Below are 16767 nucleotides of genomic sequence, written 5' to 3' on the forward strand. Positions count from 1 at the left end.
AAGTGCTGATTCAAAAGAGACAGAATACCTTCATGTAAAGAAAATAAAGTATTTTACATTTTGTAACACCCCGCCCGCCTTGGATCATTTATCATACATGCCTTTTATCAATGTTGACATATCTATGATAGTCTTGGGCTGCACGCCTGCACCCCCCAAGTGCCCTGGACTTTCACCAGTTAAGTCCGTATTTCTTCAAACATGTACAAATACAAAATTTAAGGTGCTTACCCGGTTGCACCAAATGTTAACTCGGCATTCGGAGTCTTTGTGCAATGTATTAGTCCTCATTTTTCAATAAATATGCGTTTCAATCCAGTCTGTGGCCAAACGCTGTTTTTTGCACCCCTGGTTTACTTCCTGTTTACAGTGACCGTAAACAGGCTTTCACCAGATGCGCCCCGTCACTACCGCCCATTGAGGAATACCAGGGAACCTCCGACAGAATCCGACAAAAACATGATATATCCATTGAAAATTATGTCCAGTGACAATTGAGGGGGGGGGGGGGGGGGGGTGCAGCCAAAAACTATCATAGATACGAAAGTAGCTGTAGAATACAACTCTCGTAGACGTATTTATGATTCTGACGTTTTCAATCTACGAGAGTTGTACGGTTCACCCCCCATGGACAAAGGGACTTTCAGCACTATACCCCGTAGACACTCCAAACATGTACAAATTGAAAATAAGGTGCTTACCCCACGCCCCAAATGTTAACTCTCACTACGGGGTAGTAGTTTAATGTAATAATCCATATCTTTCAATAAAGAAGTGTTTTAATGCCGTCTGTGGCCGATTCTGTCGGAAGTTCCCAATGGGCGGTAGTGACGCGCCCATCTGGTGAAACCCGGAATTACACTCAATGTAAACAGGAAATAAACGGGGGTGACAAAATGGCGTTCGGCCACAGACGGCATTAAAACACTTCTTTATTGAAATATATGGATTATTACACTACACTACTACCCCGTAGCGAGAGTTAACATTTGGGGCGTGGGGGTAAGCACCTTTATTTTCAATTTGTACATGTTTGGAGTGTCTACGGGGTATAGTGCTGAAAGTCCCTGTGTCCATGGGGGGTGAACCCTACAACTCTCGTAGATTGAAAACGTCAGAATCATAAACGTTCGTTTTGAGAGTTGTATTCTACAGCTAATACGAAAGGACTAAAGGGGAAAGGATAAAAGACTTGATCAAAGGCTAGTATTTAACAGAACACCCAGACAGCCCACTCTGCTTATTAATGTAGCCTACTAACAGACAGGGGCAGCTACAGCTGGGCTGGCTCACCAAAACTTAACATAAATATCTCAAATTGTCGCCTAACATTGTTTGGCGTCAATGTCAACATTGTCATTCTTTTAATTGGTCATCTTCTTGCTAGACATCATATGTTTAGTGAGTCAGCTGCTAGCAGTAAATGCTACATACGCCAAAACATTGTTTATCCACCACGATAAGACGAGAGTCACACACACAAATCACACATGATCGTTGAATATACATCGACCAAGAGTCAAGACAACTTCTAACCCGAGAACAAATCTTGATTCGCGTTTATTTTTGAATGCAGCTTACCCATAGAGTTAGAGATTACCGTATAAAATCGTCCCAAACAGCAAACAAAACAACAACCTCAAATGTTTCAAATTTCGTGCGTTCATTTGAGCGTGAAACGTGTTTCACCATTGGCTGGAAACAATCATCAATGATCTTACGGAAGTGTTGGTTGAGAGAGTTATGGGTAATGTAGTCTTATAAGTCTACGAATGTAGTCCATAGATACAGTCAGCAATGGAACGTACACAAAACGTCACCGTTTGCGCTGAGGGGGCAGAGTGTGAACCCTATTGTGTGAACTCTATTTGACACCTCCGACCTACCAAGTTTTAGCCGGTTTTAGACTATATGTTTTTTTTTTTTTTTTTTTTTTTACAACTGTAGCATTCCTAATCTCAGCCACCACTTGCCTCTGTCTGTGTGACAAACTCCCATATCCCAATGGTTCTCAAACCTTTCATGTCAAGGACCCCCAAATTTATATATTTGGCCACGGCCAAATGATAGAAAAAGTCTGGTATTCAAAAAATGTACAATACACGTACAAAAGTGTTGGATTCAAAATATAGGCTACTTAAAGTACCAAAAGTAAAAGTACTCATTATGCAGAATGTCCCATTTCACAAGTTTTCAAATCTTTTGGAAATATCTACAAGCTCACAACGGGTCGTGATGTGACCCGTTGTGAGCTTGTAGATCGGCTATTTTCAAATAGCCAAAGTTTAAATAAGGCTGAAGTGGTAAATGTATGTTTTGTGATAACAATCAAAATCTACAAAGTAACTAGTAACTAAAAGTTTTAAAATAATTGTAGTGGAGTAAAGGTACACTATTTGCCTCTGCGATGTAGTGGAGTAGAAGTAGAAGTATGAAAATTGGAAATACTCAGGTAAAATAAAAAGAAACACCTCAAAATTGTACTTAAGTACAGTACTGGAGTACATGTACTTGTTACCTTCCACCACTGGAAGTTCACAGACATAGTAGTAGTTAAATCTGACAAAAAATAACGAAAAATTATGAATTTCTGTCGAATATCTTAGTTACAATGAGATAACGCTAACGTTTTGTTTCTCTTATGTGTTCAGTTTGGGAAAAGTTGTCTAGCCTACAACCATCTAAATGGGACTTCACTTGACTGGCTGAGTAAACAGGGACACGTTGTCTCTGTCAGACCCCATGTATTTCCAGGATAACAGAGATAACACTTGAAAAAAGGTTATTTTGAAAGCGAAATGCCCCACATACTTACACTCGAGGATGAGCTTTGCCGTGATTATATTGGCTAATATTATTATTTTATTATTATTATATGCTTGCGGAACTCGGCCACATCTTATTTGGGTGGTTGATAGACATTTGGTGCAAAATGGTTAGTCTGCTCAAAAAAAGGGGGGGGGGGGGGGGAGAACTTCACTACAGTCAGGAATAGGATTGGACTAATGTGGTACCAAGGAACACGCTGGGACTTGGGTTACCATTCAGTTTATTAAAAAAAAATATATATATATAAATATATATATATATATATATATATATATATATATATATATATATATATATATATATATATATATATATATATATATATATATATATATATATATATATATATATATATATATATATATATATATATATATAGGGGCTTTTCTGCTATAATTCATAGTGTTTAGTTTAGTGGATATGGATCATCGGGAACAGGACTGGGACTTGTCAGGCTACATTGGGGCCTAAGTGCCCGGACCGCTGCATTCAGTTTAAATGAACAATGTCCTGGAATATAACTCACCAGGAATGTGGTGCACAAGTTCACAGAATCATGTCCAGAAAAATAAATCATAAAGGTCATATAATTGATATTAACAACCTTCATCGTATACAATATTGTAGTTCAAAGTGCTCTATAGCGGGAGTAAAACAAAAGTAACAATAAATCAGAAAAAATGCCCTCTCAGGGCGCAGGTCTCTGCCATGCCGGGCTGTGTCAGTCGTGGGGTGCAGCCATCAGTAGGCCTACACAAGGAAGCTGCGGGGGAATATAGAGTTTGTAAGACAGACGGTGCAAATGTTCGTGTTTGTGCCGTCCCCTATGCAGAACAAGTGAAAGCGGTTATGGAGGTGCACTCTATAGAAAGGCCCCTCAACATGCAATTCAAATGTGGGGATGGTTGGATATTGCATTAAAAGTTTCACACCGATTGGTCCAGCGGTGTCCGAGATTAGGTGCTCACAGACAGACAGAGAGACGGATAGGAAGTCAGAGGTCATAGAGGCTGAGGTTTACACTTGGCAGGGAGCCGGAGGCTGCTGTATGTCAGGAGATTGAGATGTCTCATTGAAACAGCTAACCCCCTGACTGGCCTGTTTCAATATACATATATTTGGGATACAGATACAAAAATGGAACAGTAGCATAAAAAAATTAAACCTGATTTAATTTTATTTGTGTTAAGTCAAGCTCCACAAGAACAGGCTTTTTTATTCGCATGTCAGAAAACCACACCAGTGAACAGAGGGAAACATATTGCTTCATTTACCACTGACTTGGCAATTGACTGCAAACTATATCATAATCCTGGGTATCTTTGTGCAATAAACAGCTGTCCCCTCCAGGGGTAGTCTACGTGGGCATGTGGGCACAGTGTACGTACAGTACAGCTTATCAGAAGATATGCAACATACTGTAGTATATGTTCGTGTTGCATGACAGGTATAAAAGGAGCTGCTTAGCGGCTGGAAACACTGTTCGCCTACAGGTTGTTAACATGGTTGCCCTCAAGTTCGTCCTGGGTCTCCTGGCCCTGCTCGCTGTCTCTGCCTGGGCCGAGGAAGAGGTGAGGAAATGTGTTGTGTGATGAAGATTCAATGTACTTTTACTTAAGGCAGCAGCACGGCAACCATTCGTGTATTTTGTGATGTTTTTGAATCTTTTTATTAGAAGGCCTATACATTCTATTGTAAACTATATTTCATTTGTGACACCATCTGTGCTGTCTTCATGTTGTAAACACCTAATAACATTTGACTTTCTCTTTCTACCCTGCTTTGTGCTGTCAAATTGGAACTTTTCGGTGAGTACAAACAGTAAGCACATTTTATCCGCTGTAGACCAACAACTGCTTGAGTGGAAAATTAACAATATTATTTCACATCACTCTGAAATGAAAGAATGCATGACAGCAAAACAAAGATGATTTTACATGCAGTTCTATTTTGTTTTAGCTGGTAAAGTGATATTTCTTTGTTAGAATAAGTGTTAAATAAAATAACTCTATATTCCAATAGCAATCATTGCCACAGTATGTGTTTGTTATCAGGGGTCTGCCAGTCTTCCTAAACAGAAAATGCATTTCCAGGTTGGCATACCAATTCTATCCAATCAGGAGAGAGAACTCATACAGGACACAGTGAAATTGGATGTGATGAAACAAACACAAAAAAATAGCAAACAAAAAAGGAACTGGAACACTATAAAACTGAAGCTGATACATGATCTTTGTGGAGCTGCAAGATGAGGAGACTCCTGTTACTGAACAAACAGTCTAGAAATGTTTATTAGTATCCGAATATAGAGCTTTAACGTTTTTACAATTGTATGTATTTACTTATTTATTATACAGAAAAGAATATCACTTACACCACCTTTAATGAAATTATTAGTTTTCATTTTAGTCTTAGTGTTAGTTATCTGTAACAACCCACTGATTAATTTTCTATTGCTTGCAAAGAAGGGTATACTTGCCAGATTAAAGTGTGGTGTGTTTTGGTATAAAGAAATGATGAATGCTTCAATTTGTTCAACATAGGTCACCCAGGATCTGTCTGTCGGTGAACTGCTGTGGAAGGCCAACAAGGATGTTGGTGAGGCAACATTAATTATTATTTATTTATTATTATAGTATGATGTGTTTCTGTAGTCCTTTAGGGGTACTAAACATTTAACCTGGGATTTACAGGCACTGATCGCACCACAGTGTGAGCTTGTAGGTCTGCTATTTTCAGTGCATGACACCGCACAGGCACACAACAAAGTAAGCATTATGTCCTCCCTGTTAACTCCATAGTACACACCGAGGATGAGCCCTACATTGTGGATGACATCGCTTACGAGAATGAGAATGAGAGGAACGCTGATCCCTGCACATCCCGTGGTTGCATGTGGGGAAAATCCACAGACGGCAAGGTCTACATACCCTACGTCATCAGGAACCAGTATTGTAAGTACTAGTCTCATCATACACACGTTTAGATTTTGTAAGGCTTTATCCATACAATGTTTTGTTTGTTCTGACCCAATACTGTTCTGATAGCCTCCAGAGAGCTCCAGGTCATTGAGCGTGGTCTTGAGTCTTTCTCTGGCTTCTCCTGCATCCGCTTTGTCAAGCGTACCAGCCAGAGAGACTACCTCCACATTCAGTCCCTCAATGGGTGAGGATAATGCCTAAATTCATAGACCATCCTACGTTGGTGTCACGCAAGTAACAGAAGGTGGAAACCTTCATAACAAGATAAAAGATGGATCCATCCTGTGACCTCTACTTAGTTTTACTTTAATTCAAACAGTCATTGTGTAGGCTACAAACAATATCTGGTTGTAGATATTTAACTTAATATGTACTGCGTGGATATCAGCCATAACACCTAAGGTGCTGACTGGATGACAGTTTGATGTTTGACAACTGATTTTCATTGGTTGTTATTATTATTATTATTGTGCATATAGTAATCACTGGAAACAAGAATGCATAATTCCTTACAATGACATATCAGCAGCATGCCTGTAGAGCTCTGCTGGATATTCTGGAAAATGTCCTTTCTCTGGGCGGTCGCAGGTGTTACTCCTACGTCGGCCGCACTGGTAATGCCCAGACGGTGTCCCTGGACCGTCAGGGTTGCGTCTACCACAACACCGTGCAGCATGAGCTGCTCCACGCCCTGGGCTTCAACCATGAGCAGACCCGCTCTGACAGGGACAGACACATCCAGGTCCTCCTGAAGAACGTCCAGTCTGGTCAGATCATGTCTTTTATTTATGCACACATCCTTCCTTACTCCCAAAACCATACAGCTCAGACAGAAACAATCAGAGACATGCAGACAGACAGACAGCCACACAAAAGCTGCTGATGTTCTCACAAATACTGATTTCACCACCCCACCTGCACTCACTACAGGTCACCTGCATACACTAACACTTATACGCGCACACACACACACACACACACACACACACTCATTTTGCGGTCTAAAGCCTGACAGTAGTTGCGTGCCTGTGTCATGCGACAAAAATTAAAAAATTACAGATCTACAAGCTCACAACACGTCTCACTGTGACACGTTGTGAACTTGTAGTTCAGCTATTTGTCTGTGCCCGACACGATGCACAACCTTTTATAAATCAGGAATTATCTTTGTTTCTAGGCATGGAGCACAACTTCAACAAGATCAACACTCTGAACCAGGGAACGGCCTATGACTACAACTCTGTCATGCAGTACCACAAGTTGGTTATGTTTTCTTGTCAGAATACTGTTCACACTAGAGAATATTCTTCTGCTTCAGCCTGTGTTATATTAGCACTCAGCTGAATATACAGTGTGTTCTTTGTGTGCCAGGTACGCCTTCTCCAAGAACAACCAGCCCACCATGGTGCCCATCCCCAATGCGAACGTTGAGATTGGCAAAGCCTCTCAGATGAGCAGAAATGACATCGACAGGCTCAACAGGCTGTACAAGTGTTAAGCAGTAAGGTAAAACACCCCTGCATTGCCCATTAACAGTGTGGTGTTAGCTCAGATACACCCTAAACAGATGTAGGATCAAATCCCAACTGTGCCTCCTTTACCCTCTGTCCTTCTCAAGTTGTTAGCATATTGCCATGCAGTTATTACAACATCGTTTTATATCACTCATGCTGGTTAAGAACTCAGTCTCAAGGCTATTTCATTTTCAGGGACACACTTTTTCCAGCAGTGTTACATCACTGCAAGATGGAGAACAGACACACAGGGCTGAACAGCTGTGCTGCGGCCAATCAGCACAATTAATCACAGGTGTTAATTGTGGTGTTACAGTAACTGCTATCTCATAGACTACAGTTGATCAAAAATCTTGCAGGGTGTAGTGAGTGAATAACCTGTCCCCCCATTCTTTTAAGGATCCTACAGTATCCTATACACACATGCTATAGTATATAACAAACAGATACACAATCTATTCTTTTTTCACATGGCAGAGCAATTTGTTTTAACAACAAGCTTTTGCTGTGGTAATTCTTTTCACATGAATACAAAAACAGATTTGTCTGTCTTGTTTTCTTTTTATCTCTGCTGTCCAGCCGCAATCAGCTAACTCCAAAACACTAATTTTTCAGGAAACAGACTACGGAGGGAAAACCCTGCGTCGTTACAGTTTCTTTATGTCCGCTGCAGATCTGTCCTCTGTCTGTGCATGCACTCACTGCATTGTGCTGTGTAACGGCACAGGAGGAGAGGGGGTGGAGTTTTGTGGTTTGACGGACAGTTTGAGGATCCAGTGGAGTTGGGAGGTTTTGTCAGAGGCACTTTTTGATTGAAAATGGAGTAAGCTGGTTCCCGCTGGACAGCGACGACTATATTACATGCATCACCGGTTTCCTCATCTTGTACAGTATGTTGTCTAAAGACAAAAGGAAAGCATCAGATGTTGTCTTCAGTTTAAACAATAATACAACTTGAGCATAAATTGTTGCTTAAAAATGTGTTGATATTCACGCTAATATAATTGTATGTTTCTGTTTTCATACAGGTGACTGAGACAGCCCAGCGAAAATCACACAGGCAATCAACTTTGATGGTTTAATCCTGTGGGTGTTTTCTTCACTTTAATGTGGTCTAAGCTGATCATGACATCATTAAACTTCATCTAACTATTTACCTACGTGTTCCTTGTTTTTTTGTTCACTTTGACGGCCCTAGCTGTCTGTACTGCCTGAGATCATTGCATTGGCGGCAAGGTACACCTTCAGTGTAAACAGCCCGGCCTGCATCCAGCAATGACTGCAAAAACTATAGTACAGTCTCGACATTACAGCCTCTCTGGAATGGCATCATGACTGTCTCACCACGCACTAAACACGTGCCATCTGGTCTGAAAAGCCGTGTTAGTAGCAGGGGCCCTGGCATTCTGCAATGTATGCACAACACGGCTCCAGGAGTCCTAAATCTGACCACCTACGTCTCTCAGGGACCAGGCCCACAACTGAAGGCGACGTGGTTCCAGAAGCCACAGGGTCCTCTGGGCCCGTGGAAGCCTCTCAAAGTGGTCCCCTAGCACGTCACAATGCATGCAGCTCAAGGGGTCCTCCGATGCCAAGCATGCATGGTCTAGCCCAAGGCAATGCATACAGGTGTCATGCGAGTCCTCTGTGGACATGCAGACATCGCAAGTCAGACAGAGAAAGGCCATCGTGATGCAATGGCATACACACCAAGTGATTATCAATGTCAAGGTATGCAAAAACATGGAAAAGAAATACAGTTTTTCATATTTTTATAAACTGACTAAAAGAAAAAAAACACTATATTGCCGTGCGCATATGGGGGTTTAACACTGTTACCAAAAGAAAAAAACAACTGTATATTAGCCGAGCTTATATGGGGGTTAAACACTGCAACTCAACACGCACGCCCGTTCATAAGCTCTTATAGCTGGATACAGGGCAAAGACAGAACCGCGTGTAGGCTGCTGCGCAGCATACACCTGCTGCGCAGCATAGACTGTCACTCGCCTGTTTATTAGCCCGTGGCTTTATACAGGGAGGAAAAACTGTATAGTGTGTGCTTGTGACTTGAATATGTATGACCACTCGCTGGGCCGAGAGACTCAGGCCCGCTCACCATGGAACACACAAGGGTAATACAAAGTGCACTCCTGTGTGGTCGTTCTTCTCGTCGGGTTAGAGGTATCTCACAACATCTCACCATTGAGCACACAAGTTTGTGAAAACAAGATGGCACAGCCCTGTGAGGACAGGCACACAAAGAACTTGCGTGTTGTATGCTTCAACTCGGGGGGAAAAACTGCAAGGTCGCCTAAGCCAACACAGCTTTCCCCATTCTTGTTATGGGGTAGGCGCTGTCCCCGAGCCCGAGGCAAACCAGGAGGGTTTCAGAACAGAGACAAAAATAAAAGGACAGGAAACCCTCTGTAATCTGTAAACAATAAACGAAAACTCACGAACGAGATGGCACAAAGCCAAATCGAACGGAGTGACAAGCTGAAGTACCCAAAGGTGGGGCTAAATTAGCTCCTCCAAGCTTATAGATAGCTGCAAGTATACTTTGTGCGCACAGAGCATGTGCAGGTAGCGCCACCCCTAGCCGCGGCACCACCCGTACACGGGACTAATTTGTAAGTCTACCTCAGATGCCTCCGCCGTGTGGAGGGCTTTATCATATTGGAGTGATCCAATATAGAGATACATAACGCCAGGAAGAACGCCAGGTGTCTCGATCTGTTATCCTTTCCAGGTTTCGAGGGTGGTATGTTGCAGTTTTTGAGTAGCACCTTCATGTGGTCCTTGTAACGCTTTTGCCTCCTGCAGATCTCTGGCCGGATTGGAGTTGGCTGTAGAGCACCTGTCGAGGTAGACAAGCTGTGGGCATGCGGATCACATGGCCTAGCCAGCGGAGCTGTCTGCGCGCAAGAAACATATCTATGCTGGATGAGTTGGTGCGATCGTAGATCTCTGCATAGGTCATGTGGTGCTCCCATATGATGGTAATCCCATGTGAACACACTGTTTCATTATATATATTTTTGGGAACTACAGATACAAAAATGGGACAGTAGCATAACAAAATTAAACCTGATTTGATTTTACTTGTGTTAAGTCAAGCTCCACAAGAACAGGCTTTTTTATTTGCATGTCAGAAAACCACACCAGTGAACAGAGTTTGACTGCAAACTATATCATAATCCTGGGTATCTTTGTGCAAGAAACAGCTGTCCCTGTATAGTCTACGTGGGCATGTGGGAATTGACAGCAGGTTTTCAAGGTACAGTGTACGTACAGTACATCTTATCAGAAGATATGCAACATAGTATATGTTTGTGTTGCATGCAGGTATAAAAGGAGCTGCTTAGCGTCTGGTTCAGTACCGACACTCTTCGCCTACAGGTTGTTAACATGGTTGCCCTCAAGTACGTCCTGGGTCTCCTGGCCCTGCTCGCTGTCTCTGCCTGGGCCGAGGAAGAGGTGAGGAAATGTGTTGTGTGATGAAGATTCAATGTACTATTACTTAAGGCAGCAGCACGGCAACCATTCATGTGCTGTATGTGTCAAATAGTGCTTTGTGAATGTTTATTATTTTTATTTGTAGCCCTATACATTCTTGTAAATATTTGTCAGTATTTAACCAGTGACCTTTTGGGACTTTTTGTGCAGTTTTGTCTTCTTGCGTGACATCATCTGTGCTGTCTTCATGTTGTAAACACCTACTAATATTTGAATTTCTCTTTCTACCCTGCTTTGTGCTGTCATGTTTGAACTTTTCGGTGAGTACAGTACAAACTCAAGTAAGCAAATTTTATCCACTGTAGACAGTTACCCACTACTTGAGTGGAAAACGAACATTATTATTTCACTCTGAAATGAAAGAATGCATGACAGCAAAACGAAGATTATTTTACATACAGTTCTATTTTTGAGTTAATTTTAGTTAAAAGAAGAAGAAAAATATTCCAAAGGTGGTAAAGTGATATATTACATTATTGTTAGAATAAGTGTTAAATAGCTCTATTAATTCCAATAGCAATCATTGCCACTGTAGAGTGTTTGTTCAGTAATGCAGGGGTCTGCCAGTCTTACTCTTCGTAAACAAAAAATGCATTTCTAGGTTGGCATATACATTTTATCAGGAGAGATTACTCATACAAGACACAGTGAAATTGGATGTGATCAAACAAACACAAAAAATTAGCAAACAAAAATGGAAGTGGAACACTATAAAACTGAAGCTGATCTTTGTGGGATGAAAATGTTTTTCCTGTTTACTAAGAGCTAGAAAGATGGAGACTCCAGTTACTGAACAAATAGTTTAGAGATGTTTACTATCCGAATATGGAGCTTTAACGTTTTTACAATGTTATTTATTTACTTATTTATTTTACAGAAAAGAATATCACTTACACCACCTTTAATTAAATTATTTCCCCCTATTAATTTTAATTTTAGTCTTAGTGTTAGTTACATGTAACAACCCACTGATTATTTTTGTATTGCTTGCAAAGAAAGGTATAGTTGCCAGATTAAAGTGTGGTGAGTCTTGGTATAAAGAAATGATGAATGCTTCAATTTGTTCAACGTAGGTCACCCAGGATCTGTCTGTCGGTGAACTGCTGTGGAAGGCCAACAAGGATGTTGGTGAGGCAACACAAATTATTATTTATGTGTTATTATATTATGATGTGTCTGTATTCCTTTAGGGATACTAAAACATTTTACAATGTGATTTAAAGGCACTGATCGCGACACAGTGTGAGCTTGTAGATCTGCTATTTTCAGTGCATAACACTGGCACACAACAAAGTAAGCATTATGTCCTCCCTGTTAACTCCATAGTGCACACCGAGGATGAGCCCTACATTTTGGATGACATCGCTTACGAGAATGAGAATGAGAGGAATGCTGATCCCTGCACATCCCGTGGTTGCATGTGGGGAAAGTCCAGCGACGGCAAGGTCTACATACCCTACGTCATCAAGAACTCGTATTGTAAGTACTAGTCTCATCATACACACGTTTCGATTTTGTAACGCTTTATCCATACAATATTTTGTTTGTTATGACCCAATACTGTTCTGATAGCCTCCAGAGAGCTCCAGGTCATTGAGCGTGGTCTTCAGTCTTTCTCTGGCTTCTCCTGCATCCGCTTTGTCAAGCGCACAAACCACAGAGACTACCTCCACATTCAGTCCCTCAATGGGTGAGGATAATGCCTAAATTCATATTCATAGTCCATACTACGTTGGTGTCACTCGCAGCAAGTAACACATTTGAAAGTGGAAACTTTCATAACAAGATAAAAGATCCTGTGATCTCTATTCAGAATGAACAAAACAGATAATGTCAAACAGTAGCCCTTAATATGTCTTACTTTTACTTTCATTCAAGCAGTCATTGTGTAGGCTACAAACAATCTCAGGTTGTAGATATTTCACTTATAAGTAGTGTGTATATCAGCCATAACACCTGAGGTGCTGACTGGATGCCATTTGATGTTTGACAGCTATGTAATATTTTATTATATATATATACATATATATATTTTAATTATGCATACAGTATGTATTCACTGGAAACAAGAACGCATAATTCCTTACAATGACATCACAGCTGCAAGCAGCAACACGATATTGTACTTAGTAAAATGATTGTGCGTAACAAAAGTTCTCGGAAGAAAGAATTATAACACTTGCCATGCTGCCTGTGTTTAATGTCATGCTAAATAATGAACTACAGGTACATTAGATATAGATATGTTTTATTTACATATCGTTGCCGTCGGGCAGAAACCTTGTTTCTCCATATTTCATGTTTATTAGCAAATTAATGTCCATCTTCATCATACAAGTATCTCTCACAAAGGTCATGAAATAAAATAGCTATTTTCACCATTGTTTAAACATAATGGTTTTGGGCATACATGGTTTCCACCCGACAGCAACGATATAGTGTTTTAATTATGCTTGTAGAGCTCTGCTGAACATTTTGAAAATGTCCTTTCTCTCTGGGCGGTCGCAGGTGTTACTCCTACGTCGGCCGTAGAGGTAATGCCCAGACGGTGTCCCTGAGCCGCCAGGGTTGCGTCTACCACAAAACCGTGCAGCATGAGCTGCTCCACGCCCTGGGCTTCAACCATGAGCAGACCCGCTCTGACAGGGACAAACACATGCGTGTCCTGCTGCAGAACGTCCAGTCTGGTCAGATAATGTCTTTTATTTATGCACACAGCCTTCCTTACTCCTAAAACCATATAGCTCAGACGGAGAGATGATCAGAGACATGCAGAGACATGCAGAGACACACACACACACACACACACACACACAGTATTTATTTTGAGGTCTAAAGCATGATTTATACTCAAAACTAAAATTCTACAAGCTCACAACACGTCTCACCGTGACACGTTGTGAACATGTAGTTCAGCTATTTGTCTGTGAACAATTTATAAATCAGGAATTATCTATGTTTCTAGGCATGGAGCACAACTTCAACAAGATCAACACTCTGAACCAGGGAACAGGCTATGACTACAACTCTGTCATGCAGTACCACAAGTTGGTTATGTTTTCTTGTCAGAATACTGTTCATGCCACAGTATATTCTTCTGCTTCTGCCTGTCTCTTCCATTAGCACTCAGCTGAATATACGGTGTGTTCTTTGTGATGCCAGGTATGCCTTCTCCAAGAACAACCAGCCCACCATGGTGCCCATCCCCAACCAGAACGTTGAGATTGGCAAAGCCAGTCAGATGAGCAAAAATGACATCGACAGGCTCAACAGGCTGTACAAGTGCTAAGCAGTAAGGTAAAACACAACCCCTGCATTGCCCATTAACAGTGTGGTGTTAGTTCAGATGTACCCAAAACAGATGTGGGATCAAATCCCAACTGTGCCTCCTTTACCCTCTGTCCTTCTCAAGTAAGTTGTTAGCATATTGCCTTGCAGCATGAGTTATTACAACATAGTTTTATATCACTCAGGCTGGTTAAGAACTCAGTCTCAAGGCTATTCCCTTTTCAGGGACACACTTTTTCCAACTGTGTTACATCACTGCAAGATGGAGAACAGACACACAGGGTTGAACAGCTTTGCTGCAGCCAATCAATTAATCACAGGTGTTCATTGTGGTGTTACAGAAAGTAACTGCTATTTCATACTACAGTTGATCACAAATCTTGCAGGGTGTAGCAAGTGAATAACCTCCATTCTTTCAAGGATCCTACAGTATCCTATACACATACTACAGTATTTAACAAACACAATTCTATTCTTTTATTACATGGCAGAGCAATTTCTTTCATTTTTTTTAATAACAAGTTTCTTCTGTGGTAATTCTTTTCACATGAATACGAAACCAGATTGTTTTATCTTGTTTTCTTTATATACTATATTACATGCATCGCCGGTTTCCTCATCTTGTACAGTACTAGAGGTGCGGGTCGCTATGCGACCCTTCCGTCTAGTCGCTGGCGCGAGGCTCTCGTGAAGTGGGCTGTAGATGTTTTGGAGACGCAAACCAAAAGCGAGAGCAACAGTGTTTCCAGACGCGCGCTGCGTTCAACCCTCTGAAAGAGTCAGACAGACAGACAGTATTTGGATGGGGGGCGTGGTTGGCGGGGTTGCCATGTCCAGGAGTTGTAAGCGTGGAGTGGCGTGTAATTGGTTAGGGAAAGTGCGTCCACGCATGCGCAGTGCGCAGCGCGGTGCGGTTGGATGAAGCTGGTTGCTTGTTGCTGGCGCGCAAGTGTGGCAACACTGATGCAAGTTGGCCACAGACAACCGTCGTGGCGCATGACTGTAGATCCCAATTGTAAGGTAGATGTTGTCTAAAGACAAACGGAAAGCACCAGATGTTGTCTTCAGTTAAAACAATAATAAAACTTGAGCATATATTGTTGCTTCAAAATGTGTTGATATTCACACTGATATAATTGTATGTTTCTGTTTTCACACAGGTGAGACAGCCCAGGGAAAATCACGCAGGCAATCAACTTGGATGGTTTAATCCTGTGGGTCCTTTCACTTTAATGTGGTCTAAGATGCTGATCATGACATCAATAAACTTCAACTAACTATTTACTTACGTGTTCCTTGTTTTTTTGTTCACTTTGACAGCCCTAGCTGTCTGTACTACCTGAGATCGTTGATCTGTCTGCCTCTCTAGCTGCCTCCCAGTTCCATAACATATTCTAATTCGAACCATGTGTTGAGTGTGTAGTCAGTGCTTTCACACAACAGCACAATAAAAATGCCTGTACAGTATGTATACAAATCAAATCAGATTTGTATGTGTTGGGCTTAAAGCAGTGTTTAACTTTGGAGGAAACATGGGCTGTATACTGAGCATGATATATGTCCAAAATAAGTCCACATATTTTCAGTCATCTTTATCCGTTTCTTCTGCGCTCAATGGGGGAGAAGCTGGAAGTAGTAGGCTACTGTAATTCCATTCACTCTCACTATACTACTACTATACTACTACAAAAGACCCAGCCGTTGACGGTGCTACATGCAACACAGAGACACTGTCATCAAACTCCAGCTCCTCTGGGGCATGAATAGACAAATCGTCATCATCATCCTCTTCATCATCCACAGCGCTTACCGTCTCACGTAGGGCAGCTGCCCTACGTTTGAGGCGGCCCCAGTCCTCCGCCGCACAGCATTTGGGAGGCGGGGCACCCAGAGCAGCCTTGGGGGGGCCCGCCGACGGTTAGAAACCTGCTGACGGCCCACCGTACCCGAAGGGGGAAGGCGGTCATCCCGAGGCCTCTGTGAGGCCACGGTCTGCATCTTTCTGAACCACGCATACGGTCCCTTAGCATGTCACAATGCATGCAGCTTAAGGGGTCCTCTGATTGCCTTGTCTAGCCCAAGGCAATGCATACAGGTGTCATGCGAGTCCTCTGTGGACATGCAGATCGCAAGTCAGACAGAGAAAGGCCATCATGATACCATAGAATACACACCAAGTGATTATCAACGTCAAGGCTTGCAAAAACGTGGAAAGGGGAGTGTTTTTCACATTGACTAAACTGACTAAAATAAAAAAAACACTGTATATCACGAGTGCATATGGGAGTTAAACACTGAAACTCAACACGCACGCCGGTTCATAAGCTCTTATAGCAGTATACAGGACAAGCACAGAACACAGAACCGTGGGCTACCTACACACCTGCTGCGCAGCATAGACTGTCACTCACCTGTTTATTAGCCTGTGGCTTTATACAGGGAGGAAAAACTTGACTTGAATATGTATGACCGCTCGCTGGGCCGAGAGCCTCAGGCCTGTTCACTGTGGAACACATGAGGGTAATACAATGTGCACTCCTGTGTGGTCGTTCTACTCATTGGGTTAGAGGGATCTCACCATGGAGCACTAGAGTTCAAGATGAGAAAACAAGATGGCACAGCCCTGTGAGGAGAAA

The 16767-nt window shown here is 41.9% G+C and overlaps 2 protein-coding genes across 2 annotated transcripts; both read left to right on the top strand.

Annotated features, from left to right (window-relative positions):
- Positions 1-4331: 4331 nt before the first annotated feature.
- LOC311047231 (high choriolytic enzyme 1-like) lies at positions 4332-8379 on the top strand (the record flags this gene model as incomplete). The annotated part of the gene is made up of 8 exons (XM_084059878.1): positions 4332-4400; positions 5385-5427; positions 5631-5783; positions 5877-5994; positions 6399-6577; positions 6988-7069; positions 7182-7316; positions 8353-8379. The coding sequence occupies 7 exons, from the start codon at positions 4332-4334 to the stop codon at positions 7306-7308; spliced, it is 771 nt and encodes a 256-aa protein (XP_083916004.1). The 3' UTR covers positions 7309-7316; positions 8353-8379.
- Positions 8380-10735: 2356 nt separating this feature from the next.
- On the top strand, positions 10736-14132 carry LOC311047233 (high choriolytic enzyme 1-like; the record flags this gene model as incomplete). Its single annotated transcript, XM_084059880.1, has 7 exons — positions 10736-10804; positions 11929-11971; positions 12170-12322; positions 12416-12533; positions 13352-13530; positions 13809-13890; positions 14006-14132. The coding sequence occupies 7 exons, from the start codon at positions 10736-10738 to the stop codon at positions 14130-14132; spliced, it is 771 nt and encodes a 256-aa protein (XP_083916006.1).
- Positions 14133-16767: the final 2635 nt, after the last annotated feature.

This window comes from Gymnoscopelus microlampas (assembly GCF_963454915.1).
Source record: "Gymnoscopelus microlampas genome assembly, chromosome: 6".
NCBI lineage: Eukaryota > Metazoa > Chordata > Actinopteri > Myctophiformes > Myctophidae > Gymnoscopelus > Gymnoscopelus microlampas.